This window comes from Micropterus salmoides, unplaced genomic scaffold (assembly GCF_014851395.1).
Source record: "Micropterus salmoides isolate LMB-PRFRI ecotype aquatic unplaced genomic scaffold, ASM1485139v1 Ms_hic_scaffold_20, whole genome shotgun sequence".
NCBI classification, from domain to species: Eukaryota; Metazoa; Chordata; class Actinopteri; order Centrarchiformes; family Centrarchidae; genus Micropterus; species Micropterus salmoides.
The window spans coordinates 18,795,880-18,816,838 of NW_024041151.1; the positions used below are offsets into that span (position 1 = coordinate 18,795,880).

The 20,959-nt window shown below is 40.5% G+C and overlaps 1 protein-coding gene across 1 annotated transcript in view; it reads left to right on the plus strand.

Annotated features, from left to right (window-relative positions):
- The window catches only part of sh2d3ca (SH2 domain containing 3Ca), a 68,524-nt gene extending 48,745 nt beyond the window's left edge, over positions 1 to 19,779 (plus strand). The window contains 12 exon segments of the mRNA XM_038733482.1: positions 6,600 to 6,728; positions 8,846 to 8,995; positions 9,576 to 9,853; positions 10,812 to 10,939; positions 11,029 to 11,072; positions 11,074 to 11,402; positions 13,539 to 13,668; positions 13,939 to 14,054; positions 14,492 to 14,663; positions 14,762 to 14,873; positions 14,956 to 15,162; positions 17,462 to 19,779. Coding sequence (XP_038589410.1) covers positions 6,600 to 6,728; positions 8,846 to 8,995; positions 9,576 to 9,853; positions 10,812 to 10,939; positions 11,029 to 11,072; positions 11,074 to 11,402; positions 13,539 to 13,668; positions 13,939 to 14,054; positions 14,492 to 14,663; positions 14,762 to 14,873; positions 14,956 to 15,162; positions 17,462 to 17,637 — 1,971 coding nt within the window. The 3' untranslated portion in view covers positions 17,638 to 19,779.
- Positions 19,780 to 20,959: the final 1,180 nt, after the last annotated feature.

Below are 20,959 nucleotides of genomic sequence, written 5' to 3' on the forward strand. Positions count from 1 at the left end.
AAGCAGTTTCATTACCTATGATTCAATGCCATTCTCACGTCACAAAAATAAAGGTTAAATATAGAATGTCTAATGTTGCCAGTGCTCCCTGTAATGCTCATATCATCTTACATGTGTGTTAAAGACTACTATACCTGTGTGAACCAGGGTGAATATAACAGGGGAAATAAGGCTGGAGGGCACAGAGGGATTATGACAGTCTGGAGAGGGGTGATGCTGGCCTTGTATATACACATAAACCCCTAAAATGTGCCTGTGTGTGTAATGGTGTGTAATAGGAGATAGGAGGATTCAAGGGTCTTTATGCTAAAGAGAGGCGACATGGAGTTTAAGGGGGGGGTGTGGGGCAGAGAGAGAAAGGGAAAGAGAAAGCAGATCAAGGTATAGAAAGGTTCTTCAAGAATTGGACACCTGACTTTGATGTGTGTGTGTGTGTGTGTGTGTGTGTGTGTGTGTGTGTGTGTGTTTCATGATGTTATATCCCGGTTGGGACTAACCTGTATGCACACTAACCCATATCAGCAATCTCTATCTATGGGGACCTCAGTTTTTGTCCCCACGGGTAAAGACTGCTTTTTGGGGGTTAAGACGTGGTTTTAGGGTTCAGGGTACAATTGGGTTAAGATCAAGCATGTAGTGGTTAAGGTTAGGGTAAGAGGCTAGGAAATGGATTATGTCAATGAGATGTTCCAATAGGGATAGAAGAACAAACGTGTGTCTGTGTGTACGCACGCTCGTGACCAGGAGCCAAACCCCCCCTGCTCAAACCCAGCCTCAATCCTCCCCCCACTGCCACTACCACTCGGGGCGTTACCATGACAACGGGGTTAGAGGCTAGCCCATGAGCTGAAAAAGAAAGACGATGCATTTTGACATGAGCTTAGTTCTAAGTGCTGCAGTCTGTTTAGAACGCATTCCTCTCTTTTGTTGGTACATTTTCCCCCCACTTTGCATCCATGCAGCTAAATGCCAAAGACATAATTTCCTTCACTGCAGGTTTGTATACTTGTCAGCAATTATCCTCTATTTCATTTCTCATTCATGCCTTAGCTCTCTGCCTTGTTTGTTTTTAGTCGCATCTCTTTAAATTGCTCAAGGTATTTGGCTTTGTGCTCCTTCCACAAGAATTAGCAAACAAACCAGTTCAACCACAAACAACAACATGCTGATTTGTGCCAGCGTTAATTCTGCCCCGCTGTGTTGTGCATTGTAAATACCTGTGGCGGTGTATTTTTGACTTGACATCAAACACAGTTTCAGTCAGAAAGTGGTAACTCTCTGTTAACTCTTAATGACTACTCAGATTGTTTTTCTAATCAAATAATGTTCATTAACTGTAAGTTAGAACTCTAAAGCAGACACACTTGCATAATAAAAGAAAAAATACGGCAAACTGAACAAAGTAATATACATAAAAGAACCAATTCAGCAGGAACACACACAACGTGCTAAAAAAAGGATTGTGTGTGCATAATATATGTATAAATATGTGCATACATTTAGAATTTCTCCCCATTTTCAGCCCTTTCATTTATTTTCCTTTTAGGTGGTCCATTTTAATTGATAGCAGGGTCAATTTTCACTCAGGGAGGGTGTAGTGATGTCATCAGACGAGATGGTCTAATTGGCCTACTCTAAGGAAAAGACACTCAAGTGCATGTTGGTGTAAATTAGGTGATGGATCACACTTGGTTTTTATCTATAACTCATATTCACACATGTGCACACACCCTTAATCCCTGTAGCCTAGTCCCTGTACCCCCCCCCCCCCCCCTCCACAATCATTCAAACTATACAGCATATCATGAATATATCTAAGCCCATCTTTATATTAGCTGTGTTCTTATCTTTGGTAACCCAGAGTTACTTTCGCTTCAATTCAGACCAAAAATAGAGCCCCATCCATTAATAGTGCTACCCATGTAGAACACACACATATGCACACACACCCACATGGATGAATACACACCCACACACATCCTGCATATACACCAATCTCTTTTCCTCTCTCCGCCTCCCTGGGGAAGCAAAGTCCTGCATCAGCTGCTAAATTGCCTAAACTCTCTCATCTGGTAATGGGCTACCTGTCTTCCTGCGTGTCTGGCTCTCTGTCTACATTAATGAGTTTCTGTTGTCTGTCTGCCTGCCTCTTTGCCTTCCTGAATGTCTGATGTCTTGTCTTTATGTCTGCTGGTTGCTTTGTTTGTCTGTCTCTGACTGTTTCTGCTCCCTTCTGCTCCTGTGCCTCTCATGTCTTTCTGCCTCTTGATTCATAAATCTGTTGGTCTCTGTGTTTTGAGCTGGAAGTCTTTGCTACTCTCTATGACAGTTGTGTTGATGAATCCTCTCTCATACTTATTCCCTCGATGTACACATCTTATAAATAGAAAATGATCAGGTGCTATGTTTTTGATGCTTCAAAACCTGTGGGAAATACAAAACAAAGGATGACTAAGGGAGCCTGCTTACATTTGTATTTCAGTCTTACATACTAGTACTTGTTACTGATCGATCCATCCATCCATCCATCGCCAACCGCTTATCCTGCGTACAGGGTCGCTGGAGCCAATCCCAGCTGACATCGGGCGCAAGGCGGGGTACACCCTGGACAGGTCGCTAGTCCATCGCAGGGCCACACATAGACGAACAACCACTCACACTCACACCTAAGGACAAATTAGGGTCACCAATCAACCTTTGGATGGTGGGAGGAAGCCGGAGCACCCGGAGAGAACCCACACAGACACGGGGAGAACATGCAAACTCTGCACAGAAAGGCCGGGGCAACCGGGGTTTGAACCCACAACCTTCTTGTTGTGAGGCAACAGTGCTAACCACTGTAGTACAAAAATGCTAGTTACAGTTACATTAGTTATATCAGAATAGTTGTAGAAGTAGTAAGAGTAGTAAAAGCAGTAATACTAGCTATAGTAGTACTGCTACTAAAAACATGGACTCAAGCTAATTTTATTTATTTTTTATTTTATTAACAGAACAAATGGCAGATAAAGGTATATAAAAACAACATAGGAAGCAATGTGCAGAAGAGGTACAAAACCCCAAAAGGCTTATAGTAGAACCTCCCCTCTAGGATTTACAGTGTATATAATAATACAATTAATAATAGTAAAATAGTAGTAGTAATACTATTATTATTATTAGTATGGAACTATAGTGGTTATACTATTAATAGTTATTACTGTTAGCTCAGGGGGTAGCGACGTCGTCCGTCCATTTATCAGAAAGTCGGTGGCTCGATGCCTGCATGTCGAAGTGTCCTTGGGCAAAACACTGAACCCCAAATTGCTCCCTGTGAATGTGTATGAATTACTCAATTTCTGTTTCTGGTGTCTAGGTGTCACCTAAGCCTCTGCTCATCAGTGTGTGCATGTGTGTGAATGGGTGAATGTGATGTAGTGTAAAGCGCTTTGAGTGGTTGCAAAGACTAGAAAGGCGCTACACAAGTACCATTTACCATTAATATTATTACTGTCGTGTTTGTTTCAATGTGTCCATGTTTATAGTAGTAATGGTACAAGTAGTAGTGATAGAAATGATTATAGCACTAAGAGTCATATACATTCTAGTTATGTTGTAGTCAGCAGTAATAGTGGTTGTAGTGATGCTAATAGCAGGAGAAGTATTTGTGACAAAATTAATATAGTTGCAAGGGCAGTTATTAGTAGTAGCAGTTAAAGTCATATAAGTTATAACTAACACCTAACAGTATTAGTTGTTGTTATTATTAGCAGTAGAAGTACTCGAGACAAAGACTACCACTACTAAGCAGTAATTACAGATAGCAGTACTTAGTAGTAGTAACAGTAATTTGTGGTGTAGTGCTAACAGTAATCAAGTATAATTTGGATGATATGAATAATACATAATATATAAATATTAGATGATCCATAGTATCAGAATATGTAGTTCTAGTACATAGTAAGTAGTTACTACTACTGTAGTTGATGAAACATGGAAGACCTTACTCTTCTTTGCACACCGACAGGCAGACGAGCACAATGGTATGTTGCTATGACAACCAAAACTCGGCATAGTGGGCATGTACCTAGTCGTTGTAATTGTACTAGTAACATCATATCGTATAATTTGTAGATGTCTCCCATTGTACTTTTTTCCTTTGTGTCGTCCCCTTTTTGTCATCAGTCAACACAATTCTCCTGAATAGAGTATTTCTTTTTCTTCAGTCTTACCTTTTCTGTGATCTCGATGTCATCTCTGTTGTGCCCCACCACTCTTTAAGAGGAGAGTGTGTATGCCATTACAGTGCACAGTTATAGTCATGAGCGCAAGACATTTTCGAGTGAAACAGGCCCACAGTATGTACAAATAGCACAATAGAGGAATGTCTCTGCAATATTAACATAGGATATGTTCATATTGATGCCTACTAGTGTGTGTGTTGGATGCATACTTTCTGCTTCCCTCATATGTTAGAATACAATAAAGTTAATGTTTTTCTGTGTCTTTGTCTGTCCTTCACTTTTTCTCCACTGCTCCTTTATTGTCTGTCCATTTTTCACTCCCTCTCTTCCCCTCTGATGTCAGCCTATTTCATGAACCGTATCATAAATAGAGCCCCATTGACATTTCAATTTGCCCCATAACCCTTCATATATATATGTGCACACTCACATGCACACAAACACACACACACACACACACACACACACACACGCACATACACACACACCTATACATACCAAGTTCATTGCTGAGCATCAGTTCAGTGGCAGGCCTCTCCTGGGTTTCCACAGAGACAAGGAAAAGCAATAACTGCACACTTGACCTCTCTACTCTTTTATTGGCCTCTTCTCCCCTTCACACACACACATACACACACACACACACACACACACACACACACACACATACACTCACACACCTCAAATCTAATCTGGGAGAGTGAGCCTCCATGCCCATATTCCTCCATCCTCCCCTGAGGATTGGAGAAAGAGCAGGGAAAAGAGGAAGTTAATAATTTCATCTTGCAGTGACCTGGAGACGATAAGATCGATTGTTTGGCTCTTGTAGTCTCCTCATATCACACACTCTCACACACACACACACACACACACACACACACACACACACACACACACACACACACACACACACACACAGACTCATGCAGCTAGGCGGAAACACACTCTACACACACAGATCATCACAGTTTCCCATCCTCTCTCTTGCTCTTTTATGCTCTCTCTGCCTCCCTCTCTGTCTGTCACACACATTCAGCAAAAGGCCTAACAACTTACTGAAACGATTGTGAGGGATGAGGAGAAAACTGTGGGCAGGGGGGAAAAGAGTGTGAGTGAGAGAAAGCTGGAGAATAACACTGGGCCAAAGGGGGAGAGAGGGAAAGAGAGAGTGAAAGAAAATATTAGGAGAAACGACAGGCCAGCCTTAGCGACAAGGCTGTTTACTGTTTATTTTGGTCTCCGAGCTCATTTCTCTTCATATTGGCAGAGTCGAGATGATTTCCTTCTCGCTGTTTATTCCTGTGTGGATATCTTGTGTTGCGTGTTTTTTTGTGTAAGAGTTTGTGTTTCTGTGTATGTGTGTGCACATGCGTATATTAGTGTGTCCTCTGTTTGCCTCATCTAAGATCATCTATGTGAACTCAATCTTTCCACAATCATCGGTTGTTATGGTATCTTCACGGAACATCAAGGTCCCAGTGTGGGATTTCCTATCTTTCTTTCCAAACCTACACAAACAGTTCCTGAGTAGATCACATACTTGAACGCATTCTATCTTCAGGGGTTCGTGTAAAATGTAGAATGCCCAATTAAGCATGCATGTTCTGTGGATAAATACAAGTTAAATCAAGCACTTACTAAGAGATTGTGGATTCAACCAATCCAGGTGTCAGTATCACCTAAGAAGCTCAGCGTGTGCTCGTTATCATTATCTCAGACACACACAGCTGAAGAGTTTATTTAAATAACCATGAAAGCATTCAGTGGAATTTATTTTCATGTTTTACAACCCAGCTTTGCCCCCCATCTGCCGTTCTTTGTGCAAACAGAAATATGAAACTTTGAAATCTAAATTATGATCCGTTTGTTTGTGTGTGGAGTGTATGTGTGTGTGTGTGTGTGTGTGTGTGTGTGTGTGTATTTGACACTTTTACAATATATCCTGAGTGACCACACTCGAAAGCTGAAGCTAGGTCTCCACAGTACATGAGAACAATAAGAGCTTACTCATGATGAATTCTCCCTCTTAGTAATCAGGTCAGGGTCGATTGGATTGTCTCTTGTATGTGTGGAGTGTTTGTTTGTGTGTGTGTGTGTTTGTGCCTGAGTGATTGTGTGGATGGCAGCACACAGTGTTACTTCCCTGCAGTGTTGCCTTCTGTAACACAGGTGTGTGTGTTTCTGTAAACGACGCTCTGCTGTAGCTAGGAACCACACACCCATATGATATTATTATACTGTTGCAAGATTGTTTTCTGCTCTACAATGAAGTATTATTTCAGCATCATTTTGTCAAATCTCTATGGGATGTACCTGAATAAATAAAACTGTCCATTACAGTGTGAATACACTATGTTTTCCTCTTTTTCCATGCAGTTCTCCAAGGAGAAGTACCTGCTGGAGTCTCCTCCCGAGAAACTTCGTAAGGAGCTGGAGGAGGAGCTGAAATTAAGCGTTGCTGACATCAGAAGCCATGGCTGGTACCATGGACACATACCGAGAGAGGTATAAACACACTGTGCACCGTAGGATCGGTGTACATGCACCATAGAGTAAATCCGGTTAGTCATGATAGTGCAAATCCTGAATGGATGTTTGAGAATAGATGGTTACAAGGCAATAAACCACAGTATGTCCCAGCACGTGCAATGGTACACACAAACTTACACTAGCCCTTTGCAGGAACACATACTAGAGCTGAAACGATTTGTGGATTAATGGATTACAAGATATTTGTAGATGTCATCTATAATTTGGGGCATTATTCACAAATTTTCTGACATTTCTTTGACAAAATCAGTCAATAAATTGAGAACATAATTGGCAGATAATTGCAGATTGATTGCAGACAGCCCTAATGTATATACAAATCGCAATTTTAACAAAGGTTTCTGCTTTAAAACTGTGAGAATTTACACTGTTTTCTGTTATGTCATTGGAAAATTTTTTTTACAGATGAGTCGAAAATTAAAACAATCATTATTTGCAGCACTGCAGCTCTAGCTGTACAAGTCTAATGTGTTTCAGCTAACACACTGAACTTTCATACTTAAAAAAGCCAAAACTTAATTTATTAATAGCAATTGATCAGTTTCAAACTTTAGTTATCAAGAAACTCACTAAAATATAAAGCTTCATGTCATGTCTTCCAGTCCCTGCAGCAGTGAAATCTATTATGAATAAATTTCTCACGTTTCATGATATATTTTTAAAAGCCAGAATTAAATGAGATAAAAGCACACACATAATAGTATTTCAGTGTGGGTTGATTGTGGTTGTCAACCAGTAGTATTAGTTGAGCGCTTACTTGGCCAAAGTCTCTGGCTTTGAAAGCACAGTTTAAATGCTTTACAAACAGAATGACACTGATTAATGAATCCTATCATTTGTCACAGCTCAGTAGAAATTGCTTTAGCGTTCAGAAGGAGGGGAACCACTGCCAAACAGACAGCTGCACGTGTTGCTGATGTAGGCAATTGCTTTTCGCAGCTGGTGACTAAGACACAGATACACACAACCGACCTGCACCCACACACACACACACACAAACACACACTGCAGGCACATGTGGAGGGTACAACCTCTGTCTCTTAATCAACCTCTGTCTCAAACACACACACGCACACACACAAACACAGATTCAAATCAGCCATCTGTGAGTCTTTCCTCTTTTAATTTACATAAAATATTCATGGATTCATGGATTTGCCCCAGTGTAAACTTGGGGAAACCCTGAGCCCCCTGGTTACCAAAACAATATTTATTGACTAGATTTTACACACATCCTGTGTGTTGCTGTGCTGTACATTAGCTTCCCTAAATCCCATCCTTCCTCCTTCTTGCTTTTCTTCTGTTCTTTTCCCTTTGAAGTGAAGACACACACGTCATAAGTGTAAGGAACAATGTGGCCTTCCTTTTAGTCATATAATTTTATATATTGAGTTCCAGGAAGTGTAAAACATGATATATTCTTATATGCAGTTCGGGATAAGATAGAATAAGCTACAAAAAGAGACAAATGTTTAGCAATGAGAGAGACAAGAGCATCCTCAACTTGGTTTGAGCTTTTGATTGTGTATATACTGCCACCTGCTGGTCAGTGACACTCTGGGACCACTGTGTACCTTCATCAGCAGTGTCTCTCTGCAGGTAGTTTTAAAGGGAATACTGCTCAGTTTGAAATATGTTTCTCTTTTACTACACGGCTACTAGATCAATATTTGTGATCTCTCTTCTGCAGTGTTTGGTATCAGCAAGATGTACAGCCTGAAGCTGTTCCATTGACCATGGATGTGGAGATTGCTTTTCTTTATTGCTTTTTTGTCTATACATTCGAAACAACTTAAATTTTTTTACAATAGCTGAACTGGATAAAATGTATCCTCAGAAAGTCATTGCAGCCATTGTTGCTGGCATTTTATCCATTAATTCAAACTGTGCACAGACAGTTTGGCAGTGAGAGAAACTGTCCTAAGGCATTTTTATAATTAATCATGATTCTCTAAATTCAATTATTCAGCAGTCAAAGTGTCTGAAACAAAATATTCGCACCCCAACCTTTAAGGATTGGAAAATTTTTGACCTGTTTTTCCAACTTAAAACCATATGCATCATCTGTCTAGGTGTCAGAAACTCTGGTTCTGCGTAATGGAGATTTCCTTGTGCGCGACTCTCTGACCAGCGTGGGTGACTATGTACTGACCTGTCGATGGGATAATGAGGTGCTGCACTTCAAGATCAGCAAAGTCCTGGTCAAATCCAATGACACCAAGGTACTTAATTCTTTTACTAGCTGTTTTAGCACTCATCACCTAACAGTCAACAATCACTTTATTTTAATACGCTTATATGTCACGCCTTTTGCCTTGTTGTTAAATTTGATCTCATATTTTTGTATTCAATGATTTTACCTTTTAAATCTTGTGGTGCTTTGCATTTAATTTATATTCTATAGGCATTAAAGACAGTGGAGCTGAATCTGCCGTTGTTGTTGCCTATTCTCTCTAATTTATTTAATGCCAAAAGATCAACCCTTCATCACTCAGAAAGTCAGTCGGTCCTTTTTGGGGTGGGAGCAGAAAGTGCACAGATGTAAACGATAACAGTAGCCACGGCTCTGTTCCATTTAGGTGTCTTAGCCAATGCTTTGCCAGTGATTTAGCATACAGGATACAGCATATATTTAGCATATAATCTGAAATTTTAGTGATTTTGGTACAAAAGAGAACACTGGTCTCACTGAGGCAAAATTTAGGCTTCAGTGTGTCCATAGCACAAGCTAATTGCAGCAGGTATGCAATACATAATATGTTATATTAAATTCTACTGGATGTATATTCTCCTTGTCTTCAGGTGCAGTATGTATTGGAGTCTGACAGTTTCGACTCGGTCCAAGAGCTTGTGCGGTTTTACGTGGGCCAGCGTAAACCGGTCTCCCAGTCCAGCGGTGTCCACATCTACTGTCCAGTCAGCAGGACTCTCCCTCTGCGCTACCTGGAGGCCACCTTTGCTCTGGCCAACAGCAAGCAAGGCTCCGCCTACTCGCCGTCCAGTCAGAGGGGAGCGTACATTAAGAGAAGGAGCGTCACCATGACTGATGGGCTGACGACTGAGAAGATGATGCCTCACAGGTGAGCCAGGAGGAAGAGGAGTGGAGTGAGCAGCCAATAATAAAACCCTGACTATTCTTTTTTTGCAGTCTTCATCATATTTGTCATTGTTTCATTCTTGCTTTATGTTATATACACAATCAGTGACTCAGAGAGTCCCAGTCCAGTTAAGACGCCAGTGGCACCACCAGAACCAGAGCCGGAACCTGTGCCCAACTGCAGGTTGTGTGTGTGTGTGTGTGACACTAGTGTTGTGTTTGAGCACTAAACTAGCTCACTTACCTCCCACATTCCTGTGGTCCCCTCACTTCACAGACACCCTAACCCCATCCCCTAGTAATGAGCATCAAGTCCTGTCCCCAGAGACACTTTTGGACTGGATCACTTGAGTTTCAAACAGAACAAGGCTAAAACTTGAATCTACAAAGAAGGAGTAGACAAATATGTTGTGCACAGTGGAAATCAGTGCCTCATAGTGAGTATGGGAAGGAGTTGAGCAAGCTTATGAAGCATGGGACAAAACCAATGCCAAGGACACACTGGCATGCATTTGCATGATTATTGAAAACATTTCCTGGTGTTAATGCACTAAAATAGCGATAATGCACCTTAAACATTAGCTAGGTATTACTTTTTTGCAGGTTGTCTTTTCTTAAGAAGCCACATTATACAACATTCTGTATTCCTGCTTTAAAGCCCTAAACATGGTTTTAATACTAAATAAACTTAACTTACTGAATTCATAAACACAAGAATATGTGTGAATCATGACGTATAAGAAAGGTTGCACCAACTAAAATCTTTCCCTCTTCTCTCACCTTACACAGCATTTGCATCCGTAACAACACTATTCCTGTCATCTTATAAATGTGACATCCTGAACTGCACTGCTTTGTGGGGTTTAATTCAGTACCCTGACAACTTTTAAATCCTTAGCCAAAGAAGATTTTTTAACATCCTTAAAATGCTGTGTTTGCAGCCCGTCGACAATCCACCACCATAAAGACGCAATGCGGAACTGTGCGATGAGCATGGACCAGATTCAGGAGTATCGCTGCCCCTTGTCACCTGTTGGCGAAACCCCGCTGTCTCCTGCATATAGTGCCAGTAAGTGCCAGAGAAACACAACTCAAGACACACTCACAATCACACTCACAAACAGTCTGATATCTTAAGACTTTTCTTTCTTTCTTTAGTCACCAGGCAGAGAGTCCACTCAGGCGGGCGGGTCCTGGCTGTTTGTCCCACCCTCCCCTGTGATGCGCCGTTCCAGCGACCCTCAGCTCAGCCCCTCAGCCTGTGACAACCCTCCGGAGCATCCCGTACATACCTCTCAGTCGGCACACTCCTCGCCTGCCCATCACCCCAGCTACCAATCACATTCCTCAGAAACAGCGGGGAGCTACTGTGACCTTAGACCTTGCCCCGTCGGGCCCCCTAAACCCCCGACTAAGAGCTATGTGGAGCGGTTGCGAGTGGAAGAAGGGAGGCAGGACGGACCAAGGGAGGAAGGAGATGGGATGTTCAGTGCCCCACAGGTGGAGACGGCGTCCTCATTCAGGCCATCCAGGTACGAGATACATACACACTTCTAAAATTGGACTTTATGGTGTTTCCAAAGGACACACATCTCTTTCATCTTGATTTGGTGTGTGAAGGGAGGGAGGGAGTCCTACCACTATTTACCTCTTAAGAAAAATGACTTTAGGTGACAAGAAATTCAGAAACTAAATCAGGAGTATGTTACATGCTTTGAGGGCTAATAGGTTGTTTACACTGTCAAAAACTTGGTAGACCGTTTGAAAACTTTTAAATGCGTTGTGGATGGGTGGAGTTGCAAACTGTCATCTTGAGCAACAAAGACCGAGTATGTAAACCATATAGTTAGAAACTTTCTGAAAATAGTACACAACATGACACTATTTGAAGGCCAATGGTGAAGGCCGCTTCTGCATGAGTCATTCTTGTTTTATTCCTCTCTTTGAGTGAGAAATTATATAATGAGGAAAATCTGTATTACATTGAATTAGTTTCATTATCTGTTTGCTAAGGCTGAATGCACATTTAAAGAATTGTTGTCATGTCCATAGGAAGAAGTCCAGGTACAGAAATATGGCCTTCCTGAACGACTAGTGACTTATGGCAGGACTTTCAGCTGAGTCAGATTGGTGTGCTCAGTAGACATTGAAAATACTTCCACTGAACTATTGATCAAGAAGACTGCTGCTTGAATGGAACTAAAAAGAAGCAGTTTAATAGATAAGTTAGAGCTCAAAAGTAATATAAATGTAGGCCGATATAACAAGGAATGCAGGAGACAACTTTTGTAGCAAACAGCGTAGCGGACTGCTGCCCAGCTTTTACTACACTGAAGCATATTCTCTCAGGATGTCAGGTTGGTGTGCTCAAAAGTCAGTACACCTGCTGACATTTTGTCACAGCGGACAAAAATATGGGAGTGAGGCAATTTTGACCGGACACTGCAGTACAGAGACGGGAAAACAGACTTGAGTAAACAACTGATAATCCTGTGGGAAATAGCCTTAGGGTAGACTAAGATACTGTATTTCATTGGACTTACGGAGCAACAGGAGGACACAGCAGATGAGGCTTGTAAAAAGAAAATGGACAGGTACACTGAGTTGGCAGCAGTGATGGAGCAGGCAGTAGCTCAGGACATCTAAGCGTCCCCTGTGAAACTTTGGCACAGAGCGGTTACTGTTAGTGTTAACACTAGTGGGGAAATGGACTCTTAAGCCAGTAAAAACTACTTATGTTTTGAGCCTGTGACTGGCTGGTTGAAGGGAAAGCAAAATTATTGGGACACAATGTTACAACTAGTGTCACATTGCTTGAAATATATACTGTGTATTTGGTTTGGTTTGCTGATGTATTAGTCCAGTTTGTCATCCAGTCTGACAGATCTATGACAGAGCGTCAGGTGCATTCACTGAAAAATTGTGTTAGTAGTAAGCTTTGAGCTCTACATTATTGGTTTATAATGTGTCACATCAGTTCATAAAAGTAATTCAACAAATAACCTAAAGACCCCTTCAGTTACAGGACTCCTTTGTAACTAACAAGAAATTGCACAACAAAAATGACACTGTACAGCAGGGGTCGGCAAGTAGGTCTGGCATCGGGCCAGATTTTTTTCAAGTCATTAGATGGTGGGGCAGAACACAGTCAATTAATTTTTTATAATCCATTTTCATTGCGTACCTGTTTATCTCAGTTAGCAGTGCACAGGACTCCAGTTCAAAGGATTATGTGTTCAATCCCTACTTGCTGGTAGTGTTATTTTTCTCCCTTTTCAACAAATTGATTATGAAGAAATCATTTTACATGTTCACAATTAAGCATGTGCAGGAGTGTGCCTCCCAGCGATTGGTCCACATCAACCTACATACAAACTGTAAAGATCTTTATAAAGAATAAGCTTTATGACAATATATTGTTCTAAAGATTTTTAAACTCTCAGATATCGTATGTCAATCCCTATTACAACATGATCAACTTAAAGTCATAAACTACGCATCTCCTTTGAACCAAAGAACTGGACCACTGGGTGAGCCCACCAGGTTACAAACCATTCTGTTGTAACCTATTTATCTTTACAACACTCTTTTCTTTTGCAGCCCTTGCCAGTGCTCATGCCCTGTCCTTGTTCAGTATTTTCTAATATGGTGTAATCGCCCCTGTGCAGGTATGAGTCTTGTCTTATGCCAGCTGAGAATAAGCCTCTGGAGATGTCTGTACTGAAGAGAGTCAAAGAGCTGCTGGCTGAGGTGGATGCAAGGACTGCAGCTAAACATATCACCATGGCAGACTGCAAGGTACACACCAACACACACACACACACACACACACACACACACACACACACTCACACGCACACAAATACACGCATACCCAAATAAAAAAATCACATTCACACACACTGACTTGCATCAATCATACAGTAAATGCACAAATGTGAACACCAATAGGCATGCATGCATGTATGCACACATAAATGTAAACACACAAACGAATACGCGCACTAACAAATACCTGCACACACAGCACACACGTACAACTAAACATTTTTTCATCCTTGTGGACAGGTGGCTAGAATAATAGGTGTAACCTCAGACCTGCAAAGGATGATGGGAGTGTCCTCAGGGTTGGAGTTACTGACACTACCACATGGACACCAGCTAAGACTTGACCTACTGGAGAGGTAAAAGAAAACACACCTTTTTCCCCCACTGTCAACTGACTAACATTCATTAATTCAACTATTGATTATCTGTGCTCATTTATTCTTCTCCTCCATCCCCTCTCTTCTCTTCCCTCTACCCTGCAAATCTCTTTTTACTTTCTTCTGTTCCACCTCTTTTTTCCCTCTCCTTTCATATGGCTGGTTATACAACACATCTTTGCATGACTTCCTCTTCCTTAACTTTGCTTGAGTGCTTGAAATAATATATATTTCATCAACATCTGAAGGATCCGTCAGATTACATCACTCTATTATACACTACAATCTGACATTATGTGAATTTCCTGAATGGCTTTCAAAATAAGCCATAAATAACATCCTCTGCTTCCCTATCAGCAGCAGTAATTCACTTGTATTATTAAGTTTTATTGAAAAGCTCATTCTTCTTTTCTCAGGTTCTACACCATGTCGATCATGATGGCAGTGGACCTGCTAGGTTGCACAGGAAGCACAGAGGAGAGGGCGGCCCTACTCCACAAGACCATCCAATTGGCAGCAGAGTTGAAAAGCAACCTGGGTAACATGTTTGGCTTTGCTGCTGTGATGAGAGCCCTGGAGCTGCCGCAGGTAAGAAGGAGATAGAAGTCACCATCATTAGCACAAAAACAAAGGTTTTCAAAGAATATTTTTTCAAAAAATGTTTGTTGTATCGCTCATTATGTTAGATATCCCGCCTGGAGCAGACGTGGGTGACTTTACGCCAGAGACACACAGAGGGCGCTATTTTATATGAGAAGAAACTCAAACCTTTCATGAAGAATATGAACGATGGCAAAGGTGAGATCCTAGTTTATATGGCCGTGTGCAAAATGTGCAAGTGTGCTTTTAATTACAACTCTCAACTCACCTTTGCATACAGAGTCCAGCGCCTTGTCCAACACCTCCATCCCACACATCATTCCTGTCCTGTCCTTATTGGAGCGGGGAATGGCTCTCGGGGAGGCACCGGAGCCCTGGGAGAGTGCAGAGGTGGGAGTAGACGTGGTCATGTACCACCTAGAGGCAGCTCGTACTATCGCACATCACGGGGGGATCTATAGAACCAACGCTGAGACCAAACTGCAGGGTAAGGCAGAAGGCAGTCTTTGGAAGCACAACAGCATCGGTGTTATTTTTAGCCATGTTATGTATATGTATATATGTTTGTCAGTCTGTTGGTCAGTTGGGCATTTTGGCCATCCTCCTCTCTGGTACAGCAACTGGATGGATTGCCATTTTGCACATTCATGATCCCCAGAGGATAGTGACGTGTGATACCACTTAATTCCTATATAATCCAATACCAAATAATACCCAGGCTGGTATTGCCGATACCGATACCAATACCAATACTTTTTACATATTTTATTTCTAGTTTAATGTGACCTCCCCTCCTCTGTATTTATGAGATAAATAAGAAGTAGGCTGTAGCGTTACCAATTCAAAATAATAGCTGCATAATGACAAGACATCAAACTACTGTCATATTCTTTAATTATAGCCTAAAAAAAATATCCTGCTCAGAACTGCTGCTTCATAACATCATCCTATTATTGTGACAGACTTAATCTCAGATGTTTAGCGAAGTTTGCAGTGTTGTCAAAGTATTTCACTGTCTTTGCTCACATCACACACAGCATCATTATTACCGTCACAGCTAATATACAGCCAGACGTGACTGTTTCTACAGTCAGCCAGATTCAGTATTTAATCGCGGGAAATGTAAAGGGCTACAGCAGTTCACTTCAAAGAAGCTCCTTTGACTTGTACCTGTAGCATCAATAGCAGCTCACAGTTCTCACCTATCCAGTAAAATTTCTCAGTACTAGATGGATTGGCAAAAAATGTTGTACAGACATTCATGGTTCCCAGACAAATCCTAAAGATTTTTGTTGTGAGATTTCTCTGCAACTATTGGATGGATTGTATTTGGTACACACATTCATGTTCCCCCCCAGGATGAATTGTAATAACATTAAAACAATAAGTTTTAATGACCAAATACCTGCAGAACTGATGACTTTCCCATCAGCCTCAGCTGTATTTCTTGTTCATTGCTAATTGACCAATGTTAGCATGCTCCCACTCTAAACTAAGACATTGTCATTGTGACCATGTTCGTATACTAATACGATACTTTAGCATTTAACCCAAAGCATCACTGTGCCCGAGTAAAGCCTCCCAGGAGTGCTAGCATGGCTGTAGAATCTTGTTTTAAATAAAAAAAATGCATCTACCTTGTGAGCTGTAGAATTTTGGGGGGAATAACGTATGTTTTCTCTACACCTCTATAACTCTCATACTGTTTGGTTTAAGCTCATTAATACAGTTAATCATGTTAATTATTTCATCCAAGTCAACCATGACAAATGATGAAAATAAGCCATTTTATCGCTACATGCTGCAGCTGGTATTGTGTGTTACATGTTATGCTGTTACTGTATTACTATTAATAATAATGATCGTTTTTGGTATTAGTGTTACCACGACATCACTGATTTGACGTAATGATTGTGTGTGTGTGTGTGTGTGTGTGTGTGTGTGGTTACTATGTTAACTGTATTGATCCCTAATACCTCCCCAGTGATCCTCAGTTTGAGGCCATTAATGCTTTATCGAACCGTGTCAATAGCTATCAGCTCACATCTCTGTGTTGTGTTATATCTCACTATCGATCAGCCTGACCTCAGTCTGCTCCCGTCATCAACAATGCTATGAGCCAATGTCGAGATGCTTACTTCATACATTGTTAAAACTGGTTCATCTCAGGATGTTTATCTTCAAGTGTTGTTCATCAATAGGTTAGGTTTAGGGAGTATGAATTTCTAAGGAATGTATTATATACTGTACTGTACACAAGGCACACAGGTTAAATTCCCTGTAGCCTTATTGCAATGACCAACAGAATGATGATATTTAAGCATGGAATAGTATGTGTGACAAAATAATCTCTTCTCAAATGTCCACTTTTGAGACCTTTAAACCTTATTTCACAGTCTTCACCAGCAAATGTAACTGGTTCAAGTGTCGTCCCTTGACCTGGAGTGTGGAAAGTCTGTCACGTGGTAATAAATAGTCATATAGAGGGGAGAAGAGCACATATGAAGATCATGAGATATGATTGAAATATAGAGCATTTTCAGTGAATATTTTCAAACTGAAGACTTTCCCCATGTAATTTCTTTAAGTTAGTTAATTTTATTAGTTGACAAAATCAGCTACATTTCAGTTTTAGTTTTTCCACACTCTTTTTTTTGTTTTTATTTTATTATCCAATCAAGGATTTTTTTAGTAACACTTTTAAATGAATTTTTGTTATTTCCTGTCAACCATGATTGTCATACAATGTCATCTCCAAGAGTAACATCCTCTCCTCTCCTCTCCAGGATTCCAGGAGCGAGCAGAAATACACGATATCTTCCAGACAGAGTTTCAGATGCGTCTTTTGTGGGGCAGCCGTGGCTCTGAGGGCAGCCAATCAGAGCGTTACGAGAAGTTTGACAAGGTCCTCACCGCCCTATCACACAAGCTAGAGCCTCTTGTGCGCCACAGCGAGCTATAGCACCTGCCCCAACACTCGCCACAGCTGAAACACCCCCATTTGCACTCACCACTCATCGTGGTATGGTCTTGTTTTGCATCGCGAAGGATGATGTGGAAGAGTATGGCGTGAACACTGGGAGGGGTGAGAGTGACAGAAGAGGCAGCTAACAGAGCATGTAAAGTGAGCAATAGGAATACAGAAAAGAGGGTCTCACTTATAACACGTGTTGCACTTCTCCTTCTGTTCCTCCCTGTGGACTTCCTCATTTAGTGCTAAAATATTTAAATGGCATGAGTGAGGAGAAAAGCTAACTGGAAAAGAAGATGGGAGAGATGGATGACCACCTCCTCTACTTGGTGAAAAACAGTAACATGTGTACAGTGTGTCCAGAGGGCCAAACAGAGCTGCAGAGTTTGGCTTTGGTCCAATGAAACTCAGACACTCTCTTGTTTCAAACAACTGCTGTCACACACTGTAGCAGGAATGATAACAATAACTTACATAGCTCATATATAGATATTTGTGTGGGTGAGTGAGTGAGTGAGTGAGTGTGTTTTGGTATGTATGTTTCCATTCCTTAATTTTTTGTATGGCATTAATGTTTCATGTGGGTTTTGTTTGTGTCTTATTGATTTGTTTTGATCAAAAGATAGCTAAACATCATGGACGCTGCTCCACCGACCTCACGAGAATCTGTCAGTGCTCATGCTGAGGGAACCATGTTCATAAAACCTCATTAAATATGTATCAAGCAGTCCCATTGAATCCCATTAAAAATGTATCAGGCATGCATTAATAAATGTATCAGAAATGAAACATTTGCAGAAGTAATGCAGCAACTTCAATACGAGGGCTTTGTGAGTTGTTAAAAACATTAAGAGGACAAAGCAACCTCCCTCTGTTGTGGCTGTTTGACTAATACTTTTGATATTGTGTGTCTTGTGCACAAACGTTGCTGAAACAGCGCTGTGAGACAAATGGGATGCTCAGTATTTAAATTTAAAGCAATGTTTCACTTAGTATATAAACATTTATGAACGTGTATAACTCTAGTTTAAGTTACTAAATTTGCATAAATAATACAGTAAAATGTTGCTTTAAACTAATAATTTAAATATAGCAATGTGTCAAATGTGAGAAAAAATACAGATGATACAGTTCATGTCTGTGGACAATCTTGAATGACAGAAAAATCTGTCATCTTTCACATTTCTTTTTTTTGAAAGCCAATGAATGATTCCCAAACCAAATCAAACAAGGACATTTTGACCACAGCCCTGCTACAGAGAATGTCTATTGGTTGTGTGTTTTGAATTTGTGTTTCTGCAACATAGCTAAGAATCTTTTTACAGCTATGTGATTACATTTCGGTTGAATGTTCAGTGTAAAATCATTGCTGTATTTACAGCATGTGGGCCTGAGAGGGCTTGAGCTAACTCTCAGAGCTATGCAACCATTTCAACCAAGGGCTGAGACCCCTGAGGAACAGACTCTCATTCAGAATGTATTAGAAAAAAAATCTTTTTCACTTTTTGACCTCTACTTCACCTTCTTTTCAAATATCAGTCCTTTTGTTCTTCCTAACTCTATCCAAACCAATAACCTATATATGAATGAAAGTCATATCAATCAAATAATTCTACACATACTACCCTAGAGTCGCAAATCAGAGATCCTCAAATGGAGTCAATGCAGTTTGTGAGGTGAGGAGCCATGTGCCAGTTCCCACTGTGGTCCAACAGGGGGCGATCTTGAGTCAGCAAAAAAACACTGAATCATTAATTGTAATACAATGTCACAGGAAGACCTGTACACACAGGGAAAAAATACATTGATTGTGTGTGTTTTGAGACCAATGTTTGACATCAATGCTATCCGATATCAAACCTACTGGTTTAGGTTTGATATCTGATAACGCTGATGATGAAAAAGTCATGATGGTGATAATATAATATGTATGTTTTTATTTGTCCTCTGTTGAATGCTGTACAGGAATGTGCTGACAGTGTGTGGATTCTCCTGTTTTTGAAAACAGGACTGTATGAAATGAACTTGAAAAGCAAAAAGATAAGAAATGTTTTAGGATTGATCTCATGTTTTTTTACGTACTGTACATAGCGATTCACTTTTTTTCAAATAAAATGAATGCTCGTGTCAAAAGAGTGTGATTTTGTTCAGGAAATAAAGCATACGTGTGTATCGCTTGTATAGTTTTGACTGTGTAATACCTTGCCATTTACAAGTGTAACAGGATGCTGTTCTAAAGTTATTTAGGGAATCTCTTAAATGATCAAATTCAGCTTTAGAGAAAAAGACTAAACCAATAATTAAGTGTTGCCTGCATTGCAAAAGCCTGATATAGTTCATTCCTCAATGACAGTTGTTGTGCAGAAACTGTTAAAAACACATCATTGAGATACACTTCAGACTGTGGCTGAAGTTAGTCCCTAACAAACATTGTTGTAATGTTTGCTCAAAACTGTAGTGCCCAGCTGTTTTAGGAAATATTTAAACCAGTTTAAAAATAAAAATAAATATTTGTGACCTGTTTTTTAAAGAAGTACGTCTTCAATAGTAACGAATGGGCTTAATGCTGAGCGCTACAAACAGCCTGGAGATGTTGGAAAGTATGGAGAGACTGACCAATACATTCTTTTGGTCTTTTCAAGGAATTAGTTGAAAATAATTATTAGAAGAAGAAAATAAGAAAAATAAAGTAGATTGCCCGACTTATCCTTTAAGCTATTTAAATACACACACTCTTTACATTTTTTGTTAATAAGAAAAGATGAAGTTCCAATGAAGATACTTAGCAACAACTATTGTAGAATTGATTAGGATAAACAATTACAGATCCATGTACTTAAAGAGCTTCTGTTGCAATTCATATTGGTAGCCAATAGGGGACAGCATTTCACTGTCAAACCAAAGCTGACCCTTCTCTTATATACAGTTCAGAGTTAATCCTCATCTAGCCAACTGCAGTCCTGAGCATCCTGGCTCCTGGTGCAGTTAAGGTAGAGTTGTAATGGTTCCTCCCCAGGCTGACAAAAACATCCTTGTTAGTCCACTAGTTTCTTGGATCGTGCACCCTCCTAGGCATTTTAGCTACTCTATTAGTATGTTTAAAGTTCATGATGCATAAAAATCTGCAACATATTTTGTGTTTATCTAAAAATGCACTGAATGGTGCACTGAGCATGTGTGTTGAGCAGGGCATCACACATTTTTCTGCAGACAGACCCATGGTGATGGCAGTGGGAGGGAGACAAAGACAGATGGACTGTGTGTGCCTCCATGCAACTGTGAGTGTGTGCTCGTATGTATGCATGCATGCACG